This window comes from Esox lucius, chromosome 16, assembly GCF_011004845.1.
Source record: "Esox lucius isolate fEsoLuc1 chromosome 16, fEsoLuc1.pri, whole genome shotgun sequence".
Taxonomy (NCBI): domain Eukaryota; kingdom Metazoa; phylum Chordata; class Actinopteri; order Esociformes; family Esocidae; genus Esox; species Esox lucius.
Genome location: NC_047584.1, coordinates 29,896,594 through 29,923,004, shown reverse-complemented (window position 1 = coordinate 29,923,004; position 26,411 = coordinate 29,896,594). Strand labels below are relative to the sequence as shown.

The 26,411-nt window shown below is 43.9% G+C and overlaps 1 protein-coding gene across 1 annotated transcript in view; it reads right to left on the bottom strand.

Annotated features, from left to right (window-relative positions):
• The window catches only part of LOC105023500 (CUB and sushi domain-containing protein 3), a 254,024-nt gene that overhangs the window by 19,492 nt on the left and 208,121 nt on the right, over positions 1-26,411 (bottom strand). The window contains exons 58-61 of the mRNA XM_034286761.1: positions 21,557-21,739; positions 18,707-18,883; positions 10,157-10,336; positions 3,464-3,637 (exon numbers count right to left, since the gene is read on the bottom strand). Coding sequence (XP_034142652.1) covers positions 3,464-3,637; positions 10,157-10,336; positions 18,707-18,883; positions 21,557-21,739 — 714 coding nt within the window. The remainder of the gene's footprint in view (positions 1-3,463; positions 3,638-10,156; positions 10,337-18,706; positions 18,884-21,556; positions 21,740-26,411) is intronic.

Here is a 26,411-nt window from a genome sequence, read left to right as displayed (position 1 = left end):
TAACTCAGTACACCTGATTTACTGATTTACTATTCCGACAATGACTCTCAGTATTCCGACAATGACACTCAGTATTCCGACAATGACTCTCAGTATTCCGACAATGACTCTCAGTATTCCGACAATGACTCTCAGTATTCCGACAATGACTCCCAGTATTCCGACAATGACTCCCAGTATTCCGACAATGACTCCCAGTATTCCGACAATGACTCCCAGTATTCCGACAATGACTCCCAGTATTCCGACAATGACTCCCAGTATTCCGACAATGACTCTCAGTATTCCGACAATGACTCTCAGTATTCCGACAATGACTCTCAGTATTCCGACAATGACTCTCAGTATTCCGACAATGACTCTCAGTATTCCGACAATGACTCTCAGTGTTCCGACAATGACTCTCAGTATTCCGACAATGATCATAAACATTCCACTTGCATGCTGTACAGCAGCGGAACAAGCAGGTGACAAGACAATCAGTCATGGCTCTGGGTGGCAGCCTCAGTGATAATCTTCTGTTTTATGGGAGTATAATGTGGACAGGATGGATGGCTGGGGGCCAGAGCTATCTGTGCATAGCAAATAGGCCTGGAGAAAAACTTGCCTCTGGTCTCTGGCTTTGAGTCTCCAACATTTTTTTAGTTGATGAATTATCTATGCTTTCCAGTTATTAGTAGGCTGTGTGAGAGTTAGATGCCAACCAACTGCGCCCTACAAAACACAGCCCTAAATTCTCTCTAGCCCTTGTTGACGTCAGAACTGCAAAGATGGTGTTGCTGTCTCTTAGACAACCTGTTATTTAATTATTGTACTACGATTCTATTTTGTCTAAGGTTCTTTTACAATTTAAATATGTCTAGTTTTTACCTATTGCTGTTTTGATAAGGACTTCGTAACACATATTATGGGGAAAGCTCACAGAGATGAAGTCGGATTGTTGTTTGGAATAATCTCTTTCTTTAGAGATATTTGAGCGGCAGAAAGACCCAGAGATCTAGTAGTGGCATAGCCCTGCACTAGAGGGTGGGAATCTCTTTATTTATCAGAATAAATGTCATACTAAGTACTCAGCTTTTTATTTATCAGAATAAATGTTACACTAAGTACTCAGCTCTGTATTTAGCAGAATAAGTGTTATACCAATCACTCAGCTCTGTATTCAGTGCTGTAGACGCATTCCACTGAGGACAGCAATCAATGAATTCTTAGGTTTAATAACTTTTCTCTATTTTTATTTCTCATTTCAAACTGGTAGCTGGGCCTGGTATCTGTAAGTAGACAACATCGGAAACAATCTGCTGCTTCCAGTTATATGGAATGTACAACACGTTCAGAGTCAAACACCTGGGTCTCTGAAACACACGGCTGCACAGTTGAACACCTCAGCAACAGATTTGAAAATATATATTTTTTAGAACAGATAACCCCTTGCAGCACGAGAAAGACTGTGAAGAGACATATATTAGTATGCATCGTGTACTTTATGATTATGTATTTTATTATTGTGTTTATGAATACCTGTTAAGCTGTAAATTGTATTATTATGTATATTATGTTCTGTGCTGAGTTCTGTTTGATTTTGGACTGGGACCCAGGACCTTTAGTTGCTGACTAAGCATGGTATAATGGAGATCCGAAAATAATACACTACACAAAATGAAGGAAGTCTACAACACAGCAAACTTTTTGCATACATCTTTTAAGCAATTTAGCTTATCTGGAGAGATTTACATTTTGTATATCCATCTTAAGATGGCTAGGTGCAACAACCAAACAACTCAGTCACAGTGTACATTGGTCAGTGGTAGCTCAACCCCAATCACTCCAGGGCTGTGAAAGATAAGCGCTACGGTTTCAGCAGGTTTTGGTAGATGGGCAGCAACTCTGCCGGTTTAAACCAATGGGGTGCCGGGACCGAGAAAAGCTTTGATTGGTTGGAACAGAAGCAGCCTTCCCATAGGGGTTTGGACAGCCAAGAGACCAGAGGCAGCACAAAGAAGAGCTCATGTAGAGATCTGAGCTTTAGCCTAAAGGTAGGGAGGCCTAGTTTCCTTTGCTGCTCCATAGACAAACCCTGTTTTCTTGATAATGAGTCAAGCTTAGACTGGACGCCCACTGTGGAGGAGTGTAGTGACATGGGAGACCTCGTGGAGGTTCTAGAAGATGCAGGGGTTTAATGGCACAAGCATGAAGCACGGCCAACAGTAGTCAGCAGTAGTCTGATGGAAGTGCCTGGAATAATACGCATGCTGCTTCCTGTGTGAGGTAAGGTGATACTACTGCAAGAGCATGATCACGGCAAGGTCTCTGTGCACTCTGGGAAGAGGACACCATGGGAGCGGACAGGAGGACCTCATGGTTCCTGATGGTTCCCAGCGTCGATCGAAGACGGCGGAAAGGTCTCGGAGCATTAGAACAGAAGAGAGAGAGCCAGAAAGAGGTCAATGGGTAGGGGTCGTTTTTTGGGATCAGTCGAATGAATAAACTGAGTGAAAGAGAAGTGGATGTCATTGTTTTTGTGTTTTAAAAAGTCTTCCGCAGGGAGGGAGGACAGACACAGAAAACACGGACAAAGAGTTCCCAGGGGTTTGCTAAAGCGTTTTTAGGATTGAACCTGAGAGGAAGAGAAGAAAGCAAGCAGGGGGACAAAAGATGGCAGGTCAACCGGAAGTATAGTTTCCCAAAACATTCCCTCCGTATCCTGCGGACCTGTTTTCTAAGCTCACGGTTTTCTTTCAGGAAGGGTTGGGCCAAGCCGGCCCGGAATCATGTACGATAAGAAGAGCAGGAGGAGAGACGTGTTAAAGCAGCACCAAAGACAGATGGGAGAAATGATGGAAGAGAAGGGGTGGGAGTAACGGGAGAGACAGAACAACCTCAACGGTGTATAACCATCTGGTTACCGTCTCAGTGGTTTGGAGGAGAGGGAGGGGAGTGGACAGTGGTGATGTGGTGATGTGGTGATGTAGTGATGTGGTGATGTGAGATTCGGAGGTTGCAGGGACCATGAACAGTGAAGAGGAGATCAAGCAGCATAGCCTGCCTTGTAAGTGGGTGTGGACTTGGAAAAGGTAAGGTTATAAGAAAAGAAAAAAAAAAGCATTAGAAAGAAAGAGGCGGAAGGAAATCAATAAAAGGGAGATGATGGAGATCGAAGTACTATGAGTTGTGAGCTATTGTCAAGGAATGTGCTTGCATCAAAGTGTCAGGATCATTGGGGAACTCTCCAAAAGAGATTACATCCGGTTCTAGTGAAAGTCTTTGACACCAGGCTGGGTTTCAGAGCTCGTAGTTGTTCATGACGGCAGGTTACATACGTATTCGCTATTTTTACACAACACACCAATCTAAAGAATCACTTTACACAGAGATAACTTAAAAACAGTACACCATTGTAACATCACATTCGTGCAGAGTTATCACAGTAACAGTCTCTAAGGTGTTAGTTGTGTTGACTCACGCAGACACTGAGGCAAATCCCCGCTCCAGGAGCCAAGTCCCACGCAGGTGAGGACGGCCGGGAAGGACAGCTCGTAGCCAGGCACACAGCTGTAGCTCACGCTGGTCCCCCACTCAAACACGGACCCCTCCAGCAGCCCGTTGTGGATGTGCGGAGGCGGAGGACAGGTCACCACTAAGGAGCAACCAGGGGAGAAGAGGAAAAAATGATGTCAGCACGTTCCTGTCGGAGGGAGGTTTCACTGCTAAAACCCATCCTGTCGGAAAAGACGTGGGCACATCTCATGAGACGAAGTCTGCGTGGAGGAGAGAGGCGGACGGGTGGCCTGAGGAAGGGACCGACGGTCATCGTTGAAGCCTGGAAATTAGAGGGGAATGTCAGTGAAAAAACCACAAGTGTGTGTCCTTTTGTAACGGTAGTCCAGCGCTCTGTGTATTGTAATTACAGAAACTGATGCAGTGTATATTGTGCCAGGGCGTAAGCATTCATCTGACTAGGAATTACTGATGGACCCTAATCAAAAGACGTTCGCTACACCAGGAAGAGGGTGCCACTTGTCATGATGCCATCTACTGGAAACTACTCTGTGGCAAAGTATTGAATAAGCTCTCATGTTTCCTTGGTGTTTTTTTGGGGGGGATGAATAATTAGCTACATTTCTGTCTGAGAATGGGGCGAAACATTCTGTACGTGTAAACGGCAAACATCCTGTTCTGTTTCAGAATAACCTAGTAATATGTAGGGACCCCGTCTAGGGACAGATGTCACAAATGCGCACGAGCAACAGAATGTACAGAGATACATTGCATGAAGTGCTTGTTTGATGTGTCAATGTCTTCACTTCATCCCTATTCAACTAAAGCAATCTAAATGCATAATGAGAGACTCTGACATACTTGGAGCACAACCCAGAGGGAGCAGATGGGGTTTCACCTTATGAATAAACCACCAACACTGTTGTCACCAGGCTCAAATGTCCCAAACAAGCTCACATTCCCCGCTAGATTTGGGGCTTAATAGTGTACAGGAATCAGCACGTTAGAGGGAATATACAGGATGTTCCAGTGAGGAGACTCAGGAGGAGGCGTGACCTTTACTACACCTGACATTACGGAGACCAAGGCCCCTTGGGAATGGTTGAGTTAGTGTTTCCTTTCCTAGTTAAAGCGCTAAATCAATTACATTTTCTACAAGCACATGCTAAACAATTAGGGGTATATTTTAGCAGTGCAACAGGAAATCATTAATGCGCAACTTGGAGTACATTTAAAAGGAATATAATAGTTCCAAGCAGCTCAGAATACCTTTTATACCAGTGATGCTCACTTCCCCTAGACAACAATAAATATAGACCACTCCAGCAAAAGGAAGCTTCTTTGTTGCTCTAGACTAATTCCAAATGGCACCCCTAGTCCCTATATTTTGCACTACCTTTGACAAGAGCCTTATTGAGCCTAGGAGCCCTGGTCAAAAGGGGTACACTACGTAGGGAATTGGCATCCAATTTGGATGCAGACAAATCGGAAATTCCTATAAATATCCAGCTGGCCAGTGGACAAGATCCAACGTACGATTCAGTACAAGATTATCAAAACAATACTTAGATACGGTTTCAGAAATGACCTGAAGGAAGTCAAACAGATGGACAGTGTAAGGACCGCAACGCTGTGCCCATTCCGGCGCTAAGTAGCCTAGCCGGAATTAACGCGTCTTAGCTGTACTCGCCGTTCCCAGGAATCCTGCCGGCAGAGCTTTAAATATGTCACACACAGCGAGACAAAGCCTGTCACGTCCACCAGCCAATATCCCCCAGCGGTGAGCAACACACCGCCACCCGCCAGGCTGACGGAGACCGGACGACTAAGACCGGACGGATGACGGAGACGGGATGACGGCTGTCCGGCGTTACGATAGCAACCAGACGGAGAGTCCCAAATGGCGCCACATTCATATTTAAAAAAAAGGCACTGTAAAAAGTAGTGCAGGTCCATAGGGACCCTGATCAAATCTAGGGCTTGCGTGTAGGGAATAGGCTGACATTTGGGAGTCACCCTTTCTGCACTCGGCCACCTTGAAGGTAGTCATGTGGAAATGACAGGCAGCAACAGGTACTGTTATTCCACAGTTTTAAACAGTCAACAGGGTCAACGATGATTGCCTCACTTCTGAAAACATTAGCTCCTGAGCTGTCAAGACACTTGAAAAGCATGCCACTAGTAAGATGTTGTTTGGGGCTCGGTGTGCCTCAGATCGTCATAGAGGGAGATGTCTCTGTGGAATAATTGGGTTACACAACAGACCTGGGTCGAAATGCTATTTGAAATAATCTAAAACACTCAGTTCACGCTTGATTTAGCTTGCCTGTTGCAACGGAACAAAACTGTTCTCTACCACTGATTTGTTGTTTGTGCTCAGTCGGAATGGGGCAGGTCGTCATCGAAGGAGATGTGTCTGTGAAGACATCGCACACTACGCATTATCAGCAAGCTTTGGACAAAGACTTATCCATGGTGAAATGCCCCGGTTCTTCTTAATAAATACGAGCACAGGCATGCTGTGGAGAAGGAAAAAAAAAACTGGTCATTGCGTTCGTTTTGGGAGATGCCATCAACTCCCGAATACTTAACATCCATCTACAGAGCTGAACAGAAATGTTCCAATTTAACCTTAGTAGTTCCACCATTAATATACAGCACCAAATTAATAATCAAAACTTTCCAGCTCTCTTTTCTTTTATTCATTTACCCAGAAGTAAAATGAATGGAAAGAAGTGCAGATAGCGGGAGGGGAACAGCACTCTACCAGCCCCTCTAAAGAAAGCCTCCTTGGGCTAACTGACTCAATAATGCAGGCAGGTCACTGGTAGAATTAGAATGATTCTCATTCTACTTCCTCTGTGGGTTGGCAGGATATTCTACTCTATTCTTGGTGTTTAATTTTCTATTTCATTCTGGATGCTAGGGGAGGAAGAGCATTTTAGCACGAGACCCTCAGGCTTCCTAATGAGCACTCGAGGGCCAGTGGTTTCTGGTACAATAGAACGTTGCAAAAGTATATATAATCAATAAGGCACAAGAGGGTGTTGCATATGAGTGATTTATATGTCTATTACATGAATAATATATCACAGCTAAGAGGTGTTCTTAGGCACAACCCATTGCCGAGTGCCTGGACACAACAATGGCTTATTGGTAATATTCTGCAACCCCCCGAGATGCCATACTGCAATTACAAGCAGGTTAGCAAAAACATCAGAGTAGTAAAAAGTTATGTGGCATCATACCAGCTATGAGCATTTAGGATTCAAAGCATCTGGTTTACAACACCTACTCCGTTCCATTCTTGACTTAGCGCTTTGGTTGTATCATCATAATTCTTCAAGTTGAATGTCCGTTCTTGTTGGGATGGAGGCAGAATTGCACGGCCGCCGTCTCAGCAGGCCGTCCAGCTCAGTGACTCCAACTGGGCTCCGTCAGCACCTGATTTTGCAGGTGAGGGATTTTGCAGCAGAGCACCGTCAGACTGGACAGAATGGACAGTTAAGACTGCTGGGTTTGACTCGCCACTGCCAGGCTGAGTGCACATCAGACTGGATGTCTGAAGGGAGGGAAATGGGTCATCGTCCAGGTTACAGAGCTCCCGTCTCACTAACAGCCAACCCGGGCTGGATGCAGTGAAGCTCAGCTCCTGAGCATCTGTCCAGCACTCTGAAGTCTGCTTGTCTCCTTGCATCAAGATATATCAAACTGAAACTGTAGATACATTAGTATTATATACTCATACTGACTGTAAATGCATAAGTGTTATAAACCCACTTCTGATATCCCATTGTCCTATATGGTCGACAGCCGTTGCACTCGTCGCATCTTTTCAATTAAACAATGAAGTATGGAATACTTTCCAAGACTGTTCACAGAGAGAAGCTCCCTCTGCAGCTGGTTGTACTGGCTGGCTGGCTGGATGGCTGAACTTGTGCTTCAATGGATGGCTGAACTTCTGCTTCAGCGTTTACAAGAGCAGGAACGATTGGATGGCTGGACATCCTGTCCAGCTGGTTGTACTGACTGGCCCGGCTGGCTGACTAGCTGAGCTGGCTGGTTGGCAGTGCTGGCTTGTTGGTTGGCTGGCTGGCTGGCTTAAGTTTGAGCTATGCTGCCTAGGCTGTCACACTGAGTCCCTGACAGGATTATTGCCTGTAGGTGCTCCGTGACACGTTTCCCTTCTCCCCATTAACGCTCTGTGATCATCGCCAGAGCTCCACATTCAAAGATATAACCAGGCTTAATAATGAAACAGGTACCATGAAATATTCCTACTAAGACTGCTCTACAACGGGGAGATGGTGTCAGGTTGAAAAGACTTAAGAAGTTTGCATGCATCAGGTTGGCGTGTTCTCAGAAACTCAGCCTGAGGGCTGTCAGTAGTGTGCGTGTGGGACGAGCGTGCACTCGTGCGCACTGGATGTTTTTTCGGGCCGTAACGATGAGATTTCACGAGTAGGCGTGTAATCCCGAGAAGCCAATAACAAACCTTGTGTTGTACCACCTACAGCAGCTAGCCCGCATTTTTATGCGCATCTATCACTGGAGATTAGCACGATTGAGACAGAGTATTTACACTCACAGAAGTGATTGTATATCCGGGATGAAGCCAAGCAAGCAGCTTCCCTCATTGTGTTAAACAGCTAGCCCGCTAACATGTATAAGGTCTGTCAGATTAGCGGAGAGATCAGTAGAGATCAGTGGGCTGACACAACGGGATGGGTACATTGTGAATGTACCAACGCCGAACATCCAGCCTGATACACCCAAGCCAATTGAATCCTCATTCACTGTCTAAAAATACACATTGTAATCTTTGTGTGTGAGTAAGTGTGCGTGTGTGCCTGTGTGCCTGTACTACAATACTAGGTCCGGATGTGGTCACTATCGTAGTTACCCGTGACGATCATGACTAGAGAGGATTTTGCCGGTCCTCGCTCACATAAACTGGTTTGCGTGTTTAGGTTCAGGAGAAAAATGACAATTGGGAGTCGGGTTAGAACAGGGTTAGAACAGGCATTAACGGTAAGGTTTAGGGTTAGGCCTTAGAGCTAGGTTGAGTTTAGGCATAAATGTCAGGTTAATGAGGTTAAGGTCAGGTTTAGGATGGGGATAATGGTTAGTAACAGTAGGAATTCTTAAGGACAGTCAACCTGGTCTTCACTGGAAAAGATAAGTAATGGGTCAACTGTGTCACCCCAGACAATGCGTGTGATTAGCAGAGCAGAAGTGGAGTTGAGGGGCATTACAGGGGGGGGCTGAGTTCAGCGCCAATGTCACAAAATGTTCACCACCCCCCACCCCAAAAAGTGGTCAAATTCCATCCACGGTGACAGCCCCCAACTCCACGAAGAGTCCAGTCTACCCAGATCCTATAGCTCCCCTACAACAGCGACCAAGCTGACATTCCTAATGGCTCCAATGTGAAATCAGCAGGAGTGGGACTAGGGGCTAGTTAGGTTTATCCATCTCATGAAATCAAGCCAACAGCTTGAATGAGCTTCATGTCATCTGTGTGTGTGTGTGTGTGTGCGCGCACGTGTGCGAGTGTGTTTGAGAACGGCAATCCTGTGCTCTTTTATTGCAGTGATCTGTTTCTAAGCAACTATGTCCCATTTGCCTTCTCTGTCCGTGGGTCTGTCGGGCTCCCCGTTTGTCGTCCGTCACATCCTGGCTCCGCTGCAGTACTCCCTGCACAACATATTGGATGCACCCCAAATCGCACCCTGCTGACTACAAAGCACACTGTTTAGGGAATAGGATGCCGTTCAAGAAGCATCCATTTACTTCTGGACCTTGTTGCCAGATATGCAAATCTACTCCTTCTCTGTGCAATAAATGCTTCTGCTTCAGCGTTCACAAGAGCAGGAACGATTTTCTCTCTGGTAGAGTTTAATGTTCATCAAACTGGAACAGAGAGACGCCAGGGGAATGAATAGGGTTTATAATTCTTCCATTAGAATACTGTGGTTCTAAATGATGTGTTATTTACAAGACGGTTCTTGCCTCATCATCATTGTTATATTGAATTTGAGTAATATTCTGTTGCAGCTGCTTGAGGAGAAAAACTGTCAAAAGGAAGATATCCTTGGTGTCTGGCAGCCAAAATGTTGATGAGAACTAATTAGATTTCTGGAATCTTTTCTGATTGTAAGCAATCGAGAGGACTACAGCAATCACATCTCCAGTAAAACTACCTGATTTCATTGCCTTCATTTGCATCTTGATCAACATCAACCGAATAATCTTTAGCATAATCATCATTACCATCATCTTTACACTACACCATTACCATGGTGATGATTGTATGGTGATGGCCAACCTACAATCATCAACATTACCATAATCATCATTACCATTACCTTAGAATCAGCAGCATTACCATACAATCATCCCCATTACCATCGCCCTAACCAAACAGTTATCATCATTACCATACAATTACCATCACCATTACATATAATCCTCACCATTACCATCAGTCAGCATTACCATTCAATCATCAACATTACCATCACCAAACAATAATCATCACTATTACATCAACATTAACACAGAATCCTGATCATTACATCACCATTACCACACAATCATCACCATAATAATAGTAATAAAAGCATCACCATAAACATAATCATTCTCTATGACCCACCTTTGCAGACAGGTATAATGGCACTCCAGGTGCCGTTCTGTGTACAGGTGCTTGTGGTGGACCCGCCCGTCTCTATCAGGTATCCTGGTTGGCACATGAAGGTGATGTTCTGGCCTACAGTGAAGTCCTCCCCAATCCTCAGACCATTAGCAGGAACACCTGGGTCTCCACAACTGATCACTGTCGGGGTGACACCAGGAGAGTGATCAACACCAGCAATCAAGATCACAATGTGAAGAAGAAATTCAGCCCTTCTGTGAGAACAAAAGGAATTGAGCAAATAACTTCTTTATTGGTTACAATGGACAATAAAGACAACAGAAAAGGACAGTAAAGAAGCAGTTGAATTTCATCCAACCTCTCCACTTCAGTTTGCCCGCCTAATTTTGTGGGTCTTGGTCGGACAGCAAGATATCGAACGTGTCATGAAAGATCATGCTCAGGAGAAAGCACGCTGGAGGTAGAACTGTTTCCTAGTTGACTGATATGATTCTTCATTCGATATGACGTAAACAGAAGCATGTCTGTATCGTTAAAGATTTTACATTTAGATCTGAACATCCTTTCTACAATGCCTCAATCAATCGTATTAAAGAGTAAGGCATGCAATCAATAATTTTTTATGCATTCTTCATGTGTCATCTTTGTCTCCCTGTATCCCAATTCAAACCCTATACCCTAAATAGTGCATTAGCACTCAGTTGAAAAGTAGTCCACTGCCTAGTGAACAGTTGTGCCATTTGGGACGTATCAAGTCTTACGACGCCAAAGTCTGAACAGAGGAAAATTTACTTGAAGCCGAACATCAATAAAACGTCAGTTCTACAAACTGACAATTAAACATTAAACAAATGACATATCAATTAGCTAATGTGGATCAGAGGAGATTCAAACAAGGAATACGTGACCTGGTTGTCTCAGTCAAGTCTTCCCTCAGAGAATTCTCCTACCCAGTGACAAGCCACGCCCCTGGACAACTGTCGTTAATGTGTCATGCTGCATAAAGGAGGAATGTGCAATATACATTAGGCTACACACACACAGGACACTTCTATAACTAGGCCTGAACAGAAGATATGGAACTTCAGGAAACATCAAACAAATGAAGCATGCATCCCAACAGAATTGCTGCACAGCAGCACATCATTAAACTCTGCTCAGTCCAAGGAACTACTGATTAAACTTCAAACAAATAGCATGTCAAACAGACATTACTGCATCCAGAGAAATTCAAACAAGTGATATGCGACCTGGGCACGGCGGAGTTAATGTTAAAAAATATTCTGACGTAACAAAAAAGTAAAACTCTGTGAGCCTAATGTAAAAGTGAATTTGAGAGTGTTTCCATTTCTTCAGCCCAAGAGTGCCCCTTTAAAGTAGTCAGACACTCCAAGTCAAACCTGGGGGGGAACTAGGCTAGAGATCTCACTCTGGAACTTTGATAAGCCAATAGAGGATTTTATATTGAACAACACATAGGGAAATGTGCCAAATATTTTTTAACGAATGTCTTCAATATTCATGTTTATATTTACAAACTCAGCAATGAATATACTTAAACACATATAATATCCAAATACTAGTGTGGAAGTATTGTCTGGAGACAATTTTCAAAAGGAAGTTGCCTTCTAAAAACATAAACACATTCACCTTATTTGAGGCCTTTCTAAAATGGTGAAATTTAAAGAGGCAACACCATATTTTGGTGCTAGGTTTTATGCGGATTATGACGCATCGACTTTTTCAGTCTATCGCCATTCCCCGGATTTTTGGAAAGCAGCACTGGTTATTTTTGTCTTTTCGTTGTGTTTTCATTTTCTCTTAAGGATAGCTCTAGGTAAAACAATAAAACAAAATATACCAATTGAATACGCCACATAACCAACCGGATTCTCCACTGTTCTCCTTGGGAGTGACTTTGATCCTTGTAACCCAGATGATCAATAAGCCGTGAGGTTTAGCGAACCACAGTAATGACCGGTCCTTCTAATGGATTCATAATGAGTCCTGTCGGCTGCCAAACTGTTGGTGTCCCTGAACCGCTCAGTTACGTCTGAAGTGAAGCAATCAGGAAACATCAGAGGTGAAGGGAGAAAGGGAAGAAGGGAAAGAGAAGGAGAGGTGACAGTAAGAGAAGGGAAGGGAGGAGGAGTGTGGAGATGCTTCCTGGCAACATTAAATGGCCATCATTTAACCAACGGAACATCCAGGGCTTAAACTCGAGAGCCTGAAGAGCTTCGCACTGGAGTTAGCTAACTAATGTAATAGATGCTGATGTGGTAATTCTGCAGGAGACTTGGATTAAGGCAGACATTGTCACTGACTGCCCTCGATGCTACAGAGAGGTCATTGGGCCGACACAGAAACACTGCTCTGTCTGGAGGGTTGATAGTTACAAATCCAAACTACAAAGTGGAATTGATTTCCTTACATTTTTTTAAATATTTGGTAAAAACTAAATAAATACATATATAAAAAAACTTGTGTTCCTTTGCGCAACATACTGTAATATCCCCCCTCTCCTTGGAATCCCAGTATTCTTTCAGGGGAAATATCCCAGGGGAAGACAGGAGACACTTCCAGGCCCAAGGGAACATGTTCATCTGTGGGGAACGCCACCTGATCTAATGAGCACACGAGGGGAAAGCAGGACTACAGGCCATACTGATCTAATCTGGCCCATAAAAACAACAGGGACAGCACTGTCAACAGATATGGGAAGTATCTGTTGCATCTGTCAGCTAAGGTCTGTGGTTTGTCAGGGGAATGTTGCGGGTGGACTCACATGTGGCTCACTTCATGACTACAGCGCACTAGACTGCAGTGGACTACACTAGACTACAGTAGACTACAATATACACTCACCTAAAGGATTATTAGAAACACCATACTAATACTGTGTTTGACCCCCTTTCGCCTTCAGAACTGCCTTAATTCTACGTGGCATTGATTCAACAAGGTGCTGAAAGCATTCTTTAGAAATGTTGGCCCATATTGATAGGATAGCATCTTGCAGTTGATGGAGATTTGTGGGATACACATCCAGGGCACGAAGCTCCCGTTACAACACATCCCAAAGATGCTCTATTGGGTTGAGATCTGGTGACTGTGGGGGCTATTTCAGTACAGTGAACTCATTGTCATGTTCAAGAAACCAATTTGAAATGATTCAAGCTTTGTGACATGTTGCATTATCCTGCTGGAAGTAGCCATCAGAGGATGGGTACATGGTGGTCATAAAGGGATGGACATGGTCAGAAACAATGCTCAGGTAGGCCGTGGCATTTAAACGATGCCCAATTGGCACTAAGGGGCCTAAAGTGTGCCAAGAAAACATCCCCCACACCATTACACCACCACCACCAGCCTGCACAGTGGTAACAAGGCATGATGGATCCATGTTCTCATTCAATTTACGCCAAATTCTGACTCCATCATCTGAATGTCTCAACAGAAATCGAGACTCATCAGACCAGGCAAAATTCTTCCAGTGTTCAACTGTCCAATTTTGGTGAGCTTGTGCAAATTGTAGCCTCTTTTTCCTATTTGTAGTGGAGATGAGTGGTACCCGGTGGGGTCTTCTTCTGTTGTAGCCCATCCGCCTCAAGGTTGTGCTTGTTGTGGCTTCACAAATGCTTTGCTGCATACCTCGGTTGTAACAAGTGGTTATTTCAATCAAAGTTGCTCTTCTATCAGCTTGAATCAGTCGGCCCATTCTCCTCTGACCTCTAGCATCAACAAAGCATTTTCGCCCACAGGACTGCCGCATACTGGATGTTTTTCCCTTTTCACACCATTCTTTGTAAACCCTAGAAATGGGTGTGCGTGAAAATCCCAGTAACTGAGCAAATTGTGAAATACTCAGACCGGCCCGTCTGGCACCAACAACCATGCCACGCTCAAAATTGCTTAAATCACCTTTCCCATTCTGACATTCAGTTTGGAGTTCAGGAGATTGTCTTGACCAGGACCACACCCCTAAATGCATTGAAGCAACTGCCATGTGATTGGTTGATTAGATAATTGCATTAATGAGGAATTGAACAGGTGTTCCTAATAATCCTTTAGGTGAGTGTACTTCAGTAGACAACAGTAGACTACACCATATGAATACATTCAATGTCAAGCCACTAACATCTATATCAAATCACAGCCAAATGATACACACACCCCAAAAAAACAAGATAAAAATATAAATTTAAAGCCCAGTAAGCTGTAAAACATCAATATTTCAGACAGATGGGCCAAAAACAGCACAGGAGAATACCAGACAGCAAACAGCAACCAAACAATGACTAACATCACACACAGATCAGCCATAATATTATGTAGGTCCCACTTTTGCTCCCAAAACAGCCCTGACCCATCGCGGCATGGACTCCACTAGACCTCTGAAGGTGTGCTGTGGTATCTGGCACCAAGAAGTAAGTAGCAATTTTGAGGCCAAGTCCACACTATGAACTCGTTGTTGTGTTCCTATTTTTGCTTTGTGGAATAGTGCATCCTGGTGCCATGTGATCTCCAGGTAAGCGACACACACGCAACCGGCCATCCACGTGATGTTAAAGGAAACCTGATTCATCAGACCAGGCCACCTTCTTCCATTGCTCTGTGGTCCAGTTCTGATGCTCACGTGCCCATTGTAGGCACTTTCGGCAGTGGGTAGGGGTCAGCATGGGCACCCTGACTGGTCTGCGTCTACGCAGCCCCATACGCAAACAAACTGCGATGCACTATGTGCATTTTCTTCAGCAATTTGAGCTACAGTAGCGCATCTGTTGAATCGGACCACACAGGACAGCCTTCGTTCCCCATGTGCATCAATGAGCCTTGGCCGCACATGACCCTGTTTCTGGTTCACTGCTATTTCTCCCTTGGACCACTTTTAATAGGTTCTGACCACTGAAGACCAGGACACCAAGGGATGCAGTTTTATAGATTCACTGACCCAGTCGTTTAGCCATCACAATCTGGCCCTTGTCAAAGTCGCTCAGATCCTTATGCTTGCCCATCCTGTGTCTAACACATCAAGGACAGAATGTTCACTAGCTGCCTAATGTATCCTACCCACTGACAGGTGCCATGATAACAAGATTATCAGGATTATTCACTTCACCTGTCAGTGGTCATCATGTTATGGCTGATCGGTGTATTAACAACCAGTAACCAAAGAAATCACAATTAAGTAACCAAAACAAATAAACCATAAGTACCTCAAACATTCCAATTTACAGATTACATTTTGGATACCACATACACACTAATAGTAAAGGAGGCATCAATCTACCTGTAAATAACAAACATTAATTATATTGGCAAAAACAAGAAAAAACCAAACAGGACGAGGAAGGACAACTGCGTCAAAAAGACTGTAAAAGGATAAGGAACAAAACTCAGAACACTATCAAAGCAAAAGCAATAAAGATGCCTACAAAATGGGAATGAATGACTTTCAATTTGAGAGCCTTTAAAACTGAAAGAAGAGCTATGCCAAATTCATTGAAGTTGAATAGATTGGAAGAAGCTATAAAGTCAGACACTCAAATAAAAACAACACATGCAAACCTGAAGTCATCCTAAATGAGACAATCCAATCCTGGCAACAGGCTCTACAAAACATTTAAATTTGATATTGAGGGTAGTCACAGCACTTCCCTGATATCCGGAACCACGAACTCATAAACCCAAAGAACACAATGACATTCCAGAGAATATGATCTAACAGAATTAGACAAAGGTTATGAATTGATACAAAGTGTATAAAATACTGCAAACACTCCAAGTGTTTAGGTTCAAAATCAAAACCAATGGAACACCCAGTTAAGACAGTGAACAATCAGAGAAAGAAAGCAGGACATTCTGCCATTAGAAACACATTGAAATCAAAATATCTATTCAAACACGGCGAACGTAGTGCTATCTAGACCTAAATTGGCACTGGACTATGGAAAAACTGCTTGAATAAAACTGTCAAGTAGTGAATGACAATAGGGAATAGGGGTCATAAGTAGTGAATGACAATAGGGAATAGGGGTCATAAGTAGTGAATGACAATAGGGAATAGGGGTCATAAGTAGTGAATGACAATAGGGAATAGAGGTCATAAGTAGTGAATGACAATAGGGAATAGGGGTCATAAGTAGTGAATGACAATAGGGAATAGGGGTCATAAGTAATGAATGACAATAGGGAATAGGGGTCATAATTAGTGAATGACAATAGGGAATAGGGGTCATGAGTAGTGAATGACAATAGGGAATAGGGGTCATAAGTAGTGAATGACAATAGGGAATAGGGGTCATAATTAGCAAACGACAATAGTGAAAAAGGAGTGGGAATAGGGGAAAATTTCAGAGGCAGACTTTAAAGTTTCCGCCTGTCTGATCACAATCGCAGAGGCTAGAAGCTCCCTAGAAAGCACTGCTTATCTCTCCACAGAACCATGTTTGTCCCAAATTGAAACCCTCACCCTTCTCCACCTCAACCGCCTCCTCCACTTCCTCTCATCAGGAATCTTTCCCATACTTCAATTAGTCAGACACCAGAATAATGATGCTCTTGGAACACACATTTTTCTTAAAGAGTTATTATACTTTAGGGCAAATTGAATATAGATCGCCCCAATGTTATTCAATTACAGCACATGAAGCTTGTTAGTGAAGATGTGTTTACATTAAAGACAGTCTAACAGAAAGTGGGACAACCTATATACCGTATTAAAAACGATAAAACCAGACACACTTTACGTGTGATACAGTAAATGTGTCTGTATGTGATTAGGGTGGTATGAATGCTACTAACGTCTCAGATTTAGCTACGTTTGGAAAATCAAATCAAACGTATGGATAATCAAATCATACATATGGATAATCAAATCAAACGTATGGATAATCAAAACATACATAGGGATAATCAAATCATACGTATGGATAATCAAAACATACATAGGGATAATCAAATCATACGTATGGATAATCAAATCATAGGTATGGATAATCAAAACATACATAGGGATAATCAAATCATACGTATGGATAATCAAATCATAGGTATGGATAATCAAAACATACATAGGGATAATCAAATCATACGTATGGATAATCAAAACATACATAGGGATAATCAAATCATACATAGGGATAATCAAATCATACATAGGGATAATCAAATCATACGTATGGATAATCAAAACATACATAGGGATAATCAAAACATACATAGGGATAATCAAATCATACGTATGGATAATCAAATCATACATAGGGATAATCAAATCATACATAGGGATAATCAAATCATACGTATGGATAATCAAAACATACATAGGGATAATCAAATCATACATAGGGATAATCAAATCATACATAGGGATAATCAAATCATACGTTTGGATAATCAAAACATACATAGGGATAATCAAATCATACATAGGGATAATCAAATCATACGTTTGGACAATCAAATCATACGTTTGGACAATCAGACATCCTCTGATTCTTAGCTTCAGCAGGCTATCATGCCACAAACCCAAACATGCAATGGCTCAAATGTAAATTCTTTAACCACACTAAAAAAAAACATTTTGAAAGGAAGACTAGGGGAAATGTTTGGTGCCTTTAAAGTTGGGTAATTTCACTAAACCACAAATTGGAGTGGGAAAAATGACCGGAGGCTACACCCACAGGCAGGTTGTTCTAATGATTCTTCAACACCATTTTATTTTTTGGCCCAGTTTCCTTTAACACAGCAACGCGGCACAGCTGAAAATTGAATCTCCCTGGCTTTGACAGCTTACTCTGCGGAACTCTTGCCATTGCGCGGGCCACAACAGTCAATCTGTAAGTCAATATCTTGTTTCGCTTTCTGATCTGCTGGCAAAGGACTGCTCTTTAGGTTGTTCTCTGTGAGTTGCTACAAGGTCTAGGATTGTCGGGCTCTGGTAAACTGCTGGGTTTAGCTATTGTTGTTGGTGTGCAGCCACATTTACCCAGCAAGTTAGAAGAATGCATGTATTTTTTGATAACTGTTAAAATTGAGTTATGTAGGCAATTCCCTAAACATTGTCTTTACTTGTGGATCAATTATTTATTAACGCTGTAACTCACAAGCTACGGCTGGTTACTTAAAAAGCAATCTCACGCACGCGGCTTTGTAATAATAAATTCACATAGCATCTGCTTGTAAGTTGGCAAAACATTGATGTAAACCAGTGGTAATGACTGGCAGCACACAGTATGGTTTAATATAAATGTACACATTATCATGTTTCTATCAGGGTTTCAATTGCAGGGACCAGGTTGGCAGGCTGAGTTACGACGTCACACAGCTTATGTTTTGCCTGAAACATGTTTCAATGTTCAATGTTTCAATTCATCGACGAAATCAAAGTAATTCTAGCTTTTTTTTTTTTAAGGTATCACCACACTCAGCTGAACTGACAAAAAAAAGGAAACAATGACAGAGTGAGGAACAGACGTGACAGTAGGCAGAGTCTGGCCCCACGCTGACATGACAGACCCTGGGCTGCCCGTTTCACCGTAGTCCACTTACTGGTGCAGTTAGGAGCCGAGCCGGACCACGTCCCATTGGCTAGACAGTGTCTGGTGGGCGTGCCCGAGAGGAGGTATCCATCCCTGCAGGAGTAGACTACAGAGTGTGAGAAGGTTGTGCCGTCCACCCGGAAAATATGGCCGTGAGCAGGGGTCCCCGGATTACCACAGTGCACCGCTGAAGAGGAGGAGAGACAGAGAGAGGAGGAGGAGGAGGAGGAGGGAGCGGCGCACAGACAGAGAGGGAGGGAGTCAGTGAGCGAAGACGAGTATCAGACCTCAGACGTTAAGGGTCAAGCTAGCTAATTGCTTGCTAATGTCTTTCTGAAATCTACATCCCCCCCCCCCACCTACTATGACTCACCCGAGCCAGAGGGTTATTAAAGTACCGACAGAGCAGTAAACAAACAGAGGATTCGGATCCGTCTTCCAGTGTTTATATCTTCCTACAGTAGCACTTCATTATATTTCATTACAAAATGATTTGCCCTCTTAATCTCTTAACAGGCTGGAAAATTGCTATTGCTATTGCTAAATAATTTCCCATGCAGGCAGCTTGACTGTAAGATGGAGGTGCGGAGAAGGAAGAAAGGAGACATCTCCCCTCAATCACTTCCAGACAGGGCAAAGCCACTGAAGGTGATGAGCGTGTCCTGAATATGCTACTATGTCATAAATGGTGCCCTACTCCATACAGAAACACTGGTCAAATGAAGTACTCGGAGGGCCATTTCAATGCAGAAAGGACAAAGGTTTCCAGAAACACACTCCTCCTCACAGGCTGATGTTTAATCAACTCCGCCCAGAAAGTTCGAATTTATGACAACTGTTTGGGTGGAGTTGTTAAAAAGTTATAATACATCTTCTCACGGTATCATTAATCTCAGTGTAATTGGTTGACTGAAAAAAACTCTGTTTTTAGACATGGGTACTGTCATTAACACTGGAGGAACACTTCATTGAACGGGTATTTAGTGGAAAGCTGAGAAGGCATGACATTTCTTGTGAAATCATCACCGGATAAAGTTATTTCTACTGGTAAACATTTGTTAATGTTGGTGTTTTTGACACGTTTGGCAGGACAACCACTGAGGTAGACTTCTTGGCATGTACAACACGACCGCGTTTGTCAGTACATTTGATTATTTGTAATCCACCAGGCAAACGCTGAAACGGCAAGAATTCAAGTATCACTAGGAAAATATATTTATTTTCGTAAAAGAAATGTGTGTTAATGTTATTGTTGGTTGGTATAAGCATGATAACTGCATATGTAATATCCAGAAGTTTTACCCTGTTAATTCTGTTCTAGCTACATCGGGGTACATCCGTGCACTAAATACCATAAACTCTTTATTAGCGATTGCTTGTTATTAGCCACACTGCTACAATGACACCACCTGGGGATCATCAAGGCTGATGTTAAAAAAAAAAGTTCGACTTAAGTTCGTATTTCACTTTTCTAAATAGAATTTCTAGTATTTTTCTCTGATTGTCAATTCTCCAAACACACAGGGAGGACGTTTCTTCGTTTGCTTTGAAGCGTCTAATACAATGAAGGCAATTCAACAGCAAAATTCAAATTCAATAGTTCAAGATTGTGTTTTGTGGATGTATTTTATTTTTAAGATGCAAATGCATCATTCCTAACATTACGGACAGGTACAGTAAGTAGGTGATACACGGAGAAATTCCCCTTTAACGGAGGAAATAGGGAGCCAGCTGCGACCCATGTCTGAACAGTAATCCGAAGGTCACGAGATCAAATCCCCAAACAGACAAGGTGAAACAACCCTCGCTGTGTCCATGAACAAGATAGTTAACCCCAAGTGATCCCAGGCTGTGGCTGTAAATGAGAATGTGTTCTCCGTCATACTCACCTGGTAAAAAATAACGGGTAAAAAATTACAAAAAACGTCCTAATCCGTAAATAATGCACTACTGTTGACAAATAGGTTTCTATGGGCCTTAGGCAATAGTGGAGTAAATAGAAATCAGAGTGCCATTTGGAACACACAGAGTATGTTGAATGTGTGGTAAATATCCCCATGTTTCAGTAGATTAGGGAGCATGGGGATGACATGCTCATATAGCTCCATTTTAATACCAGTCGAGCTCCGACATCAAAGATGAAGCAGGAAAAAAAAAACAGTTGAGGCTTAAAAGAAAGAATCCAGCCTCTTGGCAGAGAGGATAGCTAGCAATCTTTAAATCAGCTCAGCTGTGAGTCAAGCTGAGGGGAGAATGGTGAGCGCTAGCCTGTCATATTAAAAAGGACATGCACTCTCTCTGACTTCCAAATGGAATCCTACTGCTTTTACAGTGCATGACTTTTAACACAGTTTAGTTCACAGTAAGTGAGCAAAACAGGGACTATTCTGCCATTTGGGACTCCCAGATGGCCAATGTGACTATTACGCTGTTAGATATTATAACCGTCAAGGAGAAAGAGAAGGCTGTCAGAGATTCTCTGCAATTTCCGGTCGAACCCGAAGGCAATTTATGCACCGCAACAGAGAAATGGTCTGTGATCCCATATTTAACATTTAGAATGTTTCATTCATCACTGCTATTGTAAAACTTGGCTTCAGGTCCGCCAAAAATAATGGGTTAGGGTGGAATTCGGAAAGCTAAGAAATATTGGTTGGTTGCTTTTGAGCAGTGCCTTTCCGCACGGACAATGCCCCACCGAAATATATTCATTTGCACCTAATTGCGAAGATCATTCATGTGTCGCCGTGTTTTGCTTTCTCGCGCGATCGCGCGCTCTCCATCCGTTCGCTTCTAAACAGTCGGCGAAACACTCTGTATTCGTGTGTCACGCGAAGACCCTGTTAAGCATTGCCCTCACGTTTGCAGTAAGGCTGTCTCCCGGACCAGGTTCCGTTGGGGAAGCAGATCCGCTCAGCCGAGCCGTACAGCGTGTGGCCCGCTGCGCAGGTGAACCGCACTTTGCTCCGTTGCTGGAAACTGCTCGCCTCTCTGCTAGCGTGGGCTGGTGTGCCGGGATCCCCACAGCTACCTGCCGAATCTCCTACACAGGCACCGGGAGAGAGGGGTTAGATAGAGCCGGCATTCAGTCAATCTGAATCCCTAAACACCGCCCAACTGCCTTCTGGGGAAGAAAACACAGTTGCCTAGGAATTTACATAGCAGGCACATACAAACCCACACACACTCAGAGATCTGTGTATTTCTATCCTTAAAGGGAGCAAAAAACTAAAATCCATGTTCCCAAACCTTAACACCAATAACCTCACCTGTTATGCCTAAACCTAAACACTAAAAATAGCTCTAGCTCTAACCAAAACCTAACCAATCAACAAGCACACACACACACACACGGTAAAGCACAGTCACACCATTCCACAGGGGAAAAGGCGTTTGGGAAGCCTCAAGTACTGTTGAAAGCATCAGTAGAACCCTGTGGATCAATGAACATTTGTCTGGGAGCCAGTAACCTCAGTCCTCTCAATTCCGCTAGCGGGAGCAGACACAACGTGGGACGTTTAGCCTCAGCCAAGGTGGAGCTAACAGCTAATTCCTAGAATCACTGCGAGGTCCGGTCCCTCTGGGTTATTTTCCTCTTCTAGGGTACAGGCACAGGCTCAGCATCACTCTCTATGGACGCGTCCAAAATGGCGCCCTGCCTCCTTGCCTTAGTGACCATGGGGGGGGGTGGGTCGACGACGCACTACGAACGGGAATAGGGCGCCGCGCGGGACGCAGACGCCTCAGTCTCTGCACATGAATTAGTGGAGTTTAGCCGCTTCATTTCCCCCCCATTTAAAACACTTCTTCAGGAGAAAACTGGGACATGTTCCCATTTTAAAGGCAAAGGATGAGAGGAGGAGTGGATGAGAGTCTGAGAGGGACTAAGCCTGTCTTCTGAACGTGTCATACTGGGATGAAGAACAGAACAAGCCACGCAGGCTAAAGCAGAATGAGAGAGAGAGAGAGAGAGATAAAGACATACAGACACTACACCCACCTATTTCCCTCTCGATTCCTCTCTACTGGAAATTAAAAAGATGCAAAAAAAAATTATCTGTCATGAATTATTTTTAATTGCTGTTATTTAAAAAAACAAGGATTGTTTGTGGGTTTTAATACAGCATCATTCTGCACGTTGCTCTGTTGCTGTGTGTATGCTGGCTATGTATTGTAGATATGTGTGTTAAAACCACATACTGGAGCGGTAGATAGCCTAGTGCTTCGAGCATCTGACCAGTAACTGAAAGGTTGCTATATTGAATTCCAGAGCCGTCAGGATAAACGCTTTTCCATAATCCATACATAAAAGGTGAATCATAAACCGGTGTACTGACCAAGCCCTACAATACAATATGCTGGATTCCACTTTGAATTGTAAAGTAATACTACCAAACCTTCCCCAATATGCGATGTTTAGTAGATACCTGTGTAAATAAAGTAATACTACCAAACCTTCCCCGATATGCAATGTTAAGTAGATACCTGTGTAAATAAAGTAATACTACCAAACCTTCCCCAATATGCAATGTTTAGTAGATACCTGTGTAAATAAAGTAATACTACCAAACCTTCCCCAATATGCAATGTTTAGTAGATACCTGTGTAAATAAAGTAATACTACCAAACCTTTCCCGATATGCAATGTTTAGCAGGTATCTGTATAAAAACAAATACAATACCATCAAGCCTACATCAGCAGCAAATGTGCAGTCGGCACCTGGGTAATAGTGCTCTAGCTAGCTAATATCAGACTTGTTGACAGACAGCCTTGGTCTCGGAAACATGAGGAAGCCCAGATCAGGTCACTTCATATCCCTCTCCCAACACGCCTTTACATAAGAGTTCAGGTCAAAGGTGACAGCACAGCAGGAACAGAGGAAAGGCGTAGTAGGGAGGGAAGAGAGGAAAGGCGTAGTAGGGAGGGAAGAGAGGAAAGGCGTAGTAGGGAGGGAATAGAGGAAAGGCGTAGTAGGGAGAGAAGAGAGGAAAGGCGTAGTAGGGAGGGAATAGAGGAAAGGCGTAGTAGGGAGGGAATAGAGGAAAGGCGTAGTAGGGAGAGAAGAGAGGAAAGGCGTAGTAGGGAGGGAAGAGAGGAAAGGCGTAGTAGGGAGGGAAGAGAGGAAAGGCGTAGTAGGGAGGGAAGAGAGGAAAGGCGTAGTAGGGAGGGAAGAGAGGAAAGGCGTAGTAGGGAGGGAAGAGACGAAAGGCGTAGTAGGGAGGGAATAGAGGAAAGGCGTAGTAGGGAGAGAAGAGAGGAAAGGCGTAGTAGGGAGGGAATAGAGGAAAGGCATAGTAGGGAGGTAAGAGAGGAAAGGCGTAGTAGGGAGGGAAGAGGGGAAAGGCGTAGTAGGGAGGGAAGAGAGGAAAGGCGTAGTAGGGAGGGAAGAGAGGAAAGGCGTAGTAGGGAGGGAAGAGAGGAAAGGCGTAGTAGGGAGGGAAGAGAGGAAAGGCGTAGTAGGGAGGGAAGAGAGGAAAGGCGTAGTAGGGAGGGAAGAGAGGAAAGGCGTAGTAGGGAGGGAAGAGAGGAAAGGCGTAGTAGGGAGGGAAGAGAGGAAAGGCGTAGTAGGGAGGGAAGAGAGGAAAGGCGTAGTAGGGAGGGAAGAGAGGAAAGGCGTAGTAGGGAGGGAAGAGAGGAAAGGCGTAGTAGGGAGGGAAGAGAGGAAAGGCGTAGTAGGGAGGGAAGAGAGGAAAGGCGTAGTAGGGAGGGAAGAGAGGAAAGGCATAGTAGGGAGGGAAGAGAGGAAAGGCGTAGTAGGGAGGGAAGAGAGGAAAGTCCAAAATGGCATCCAGTTCCCTTTTCAGTGCACCCCAAGACGTGGAGACACTGTAGCATGACTGCCAAGGATTCATGAGTCCCCCAGGTGGAACCAGCCAATCTCGCTAATTGGGACGCTGGTAGATTAGGCGTGAGTTAGAATTAATGTCGCTCATCCACTGCTGTCGTTTGTTTCTTCTTTGTGGGGAGATAATACAGAGCCGACTTCCTGAGCGATTATGCAGCCTTTGCTGATCAGGCGTTCTACTCGAAAGCAAAGTCTGAGTCAAATCTCACTGACACAGGACTACAGCACCGTACCATATGTGCTCTTCTGAACAGCCTCACGGTTCAGGCCAAGGAGTGTGGAGACGCGTTAGCCAAGACCGCAAGGTGATGTGTTAGCCACGCCCGCGAGGCGACGCGTTAGCCCCGACCGCGAGGCGACGTGTTAGGTCCGACCCCAAGGCGAAGTGTTAGTCCCCATCGCGATGTGATGCGTTAGTCCCCACCACAAGACGACATGTTAGTCCACACCACAAGACAACGCGTTAGTCCCGACCGCTAGGCGACATGTTAGTCCCGACCGCGAGGCGACGCGTTAGTCCCGACCGCTAGGCGACATGTTAGTCCCGACCGCGAGGCGAAGCGTTAGTCCCGACCGCTAGGCGAAGCGTTAGTCCCGACCGCTAGGCGAAGCGTTAGTCCCGACCGCGAGGCGACGCGTTAGTCCCGACCGCGAGGCGAAGCGTTAGTCCCGACCGTGAGGCGAAGCGTTAGTCCCGACCGCGAGGCGACGGTGTTTCAGTTGAGTGGTTGTAGTTTGGTTCATGCTGATTCAGTACTCATCCTCGCCTACCAAATGCAGCCTTCATAAAGATGAGCAAAATGGGCTGTTTAAATGAACAAACACAGGTGATGGGGTGTAGTTGTCAACATGCAGAATTATATTGTATTTCTTAGGTCCGAGGTCGATGGTTGTCCGAGTCACAACCATGAGGCGAAGCGCTAGATGCCTTGTCTAGTTGCGTTGCCAGATGAAAACCCTAACACACCAGCAGTGGGTTTGGTGTCAAAAGAAGGATTTGATACAGAAAATAACCTCATTAACCACTTTAAAATATGGTGCTGGATCTATAACGTTATTTGGCTGTTTTGCTTCCACTGGACCTGGGTCCCTTGTTAAGAACAAAAGCATCCTAAATTCTACCAATTATCCATATATGTTTTACAAATGGATCTTCCAGCAAGACAATGACACCAAGGACACCCTGAAATACACAAAGAATTCCTCTTCAAAAACGACACATTTCATAATGGTAGCCTCAGTCAATGCTCATCTCAATCCTAACAAACATCTGCCGTGTAAATTGAAGCTGGCAGTCCTTGACGGCAGACTAAAAGAACCCAAGGATCTGGAAATATTCTCTATAAGAAAATGGTTTAAGATCCCCTCTGATGCCACCTTCCAACTCATACACAATTACAGGAAGTGCGGTTATACTTGCAAGAGGAGGGCGCTGGAATGACTGATAACTATTTTTACACAACTATTTAGGGGGAATACACGTATAATTAAACATTTTAGTAATTATGGTTTATTCCCTAGAATCTTTTAAGAACTACAATATAATTCTGCATGTTGACAACTACACCCCATCACCTGTGTTTGTTCATTTAAACAGCCCATTTTGCTCATCTTTATGAAGGCTGCCAGTCATTTGGTAGGCGAGGATGAGTACTGAATCAGCATGAACCACACTACAACCACTCAACTGAAACATCCCAGCGTGAAATCACACTGTCTTTACGCTTAGACACACACACACACACACCTACAAGCAAACCAAACGGTCTTTCCGCTCACACACAAGCAAACAAACCAAACTGTCTTCCCGCTCACAGACACACACACACACACACAAGCAAACAAACCAAACTGTCTTTTTAGGTCAGA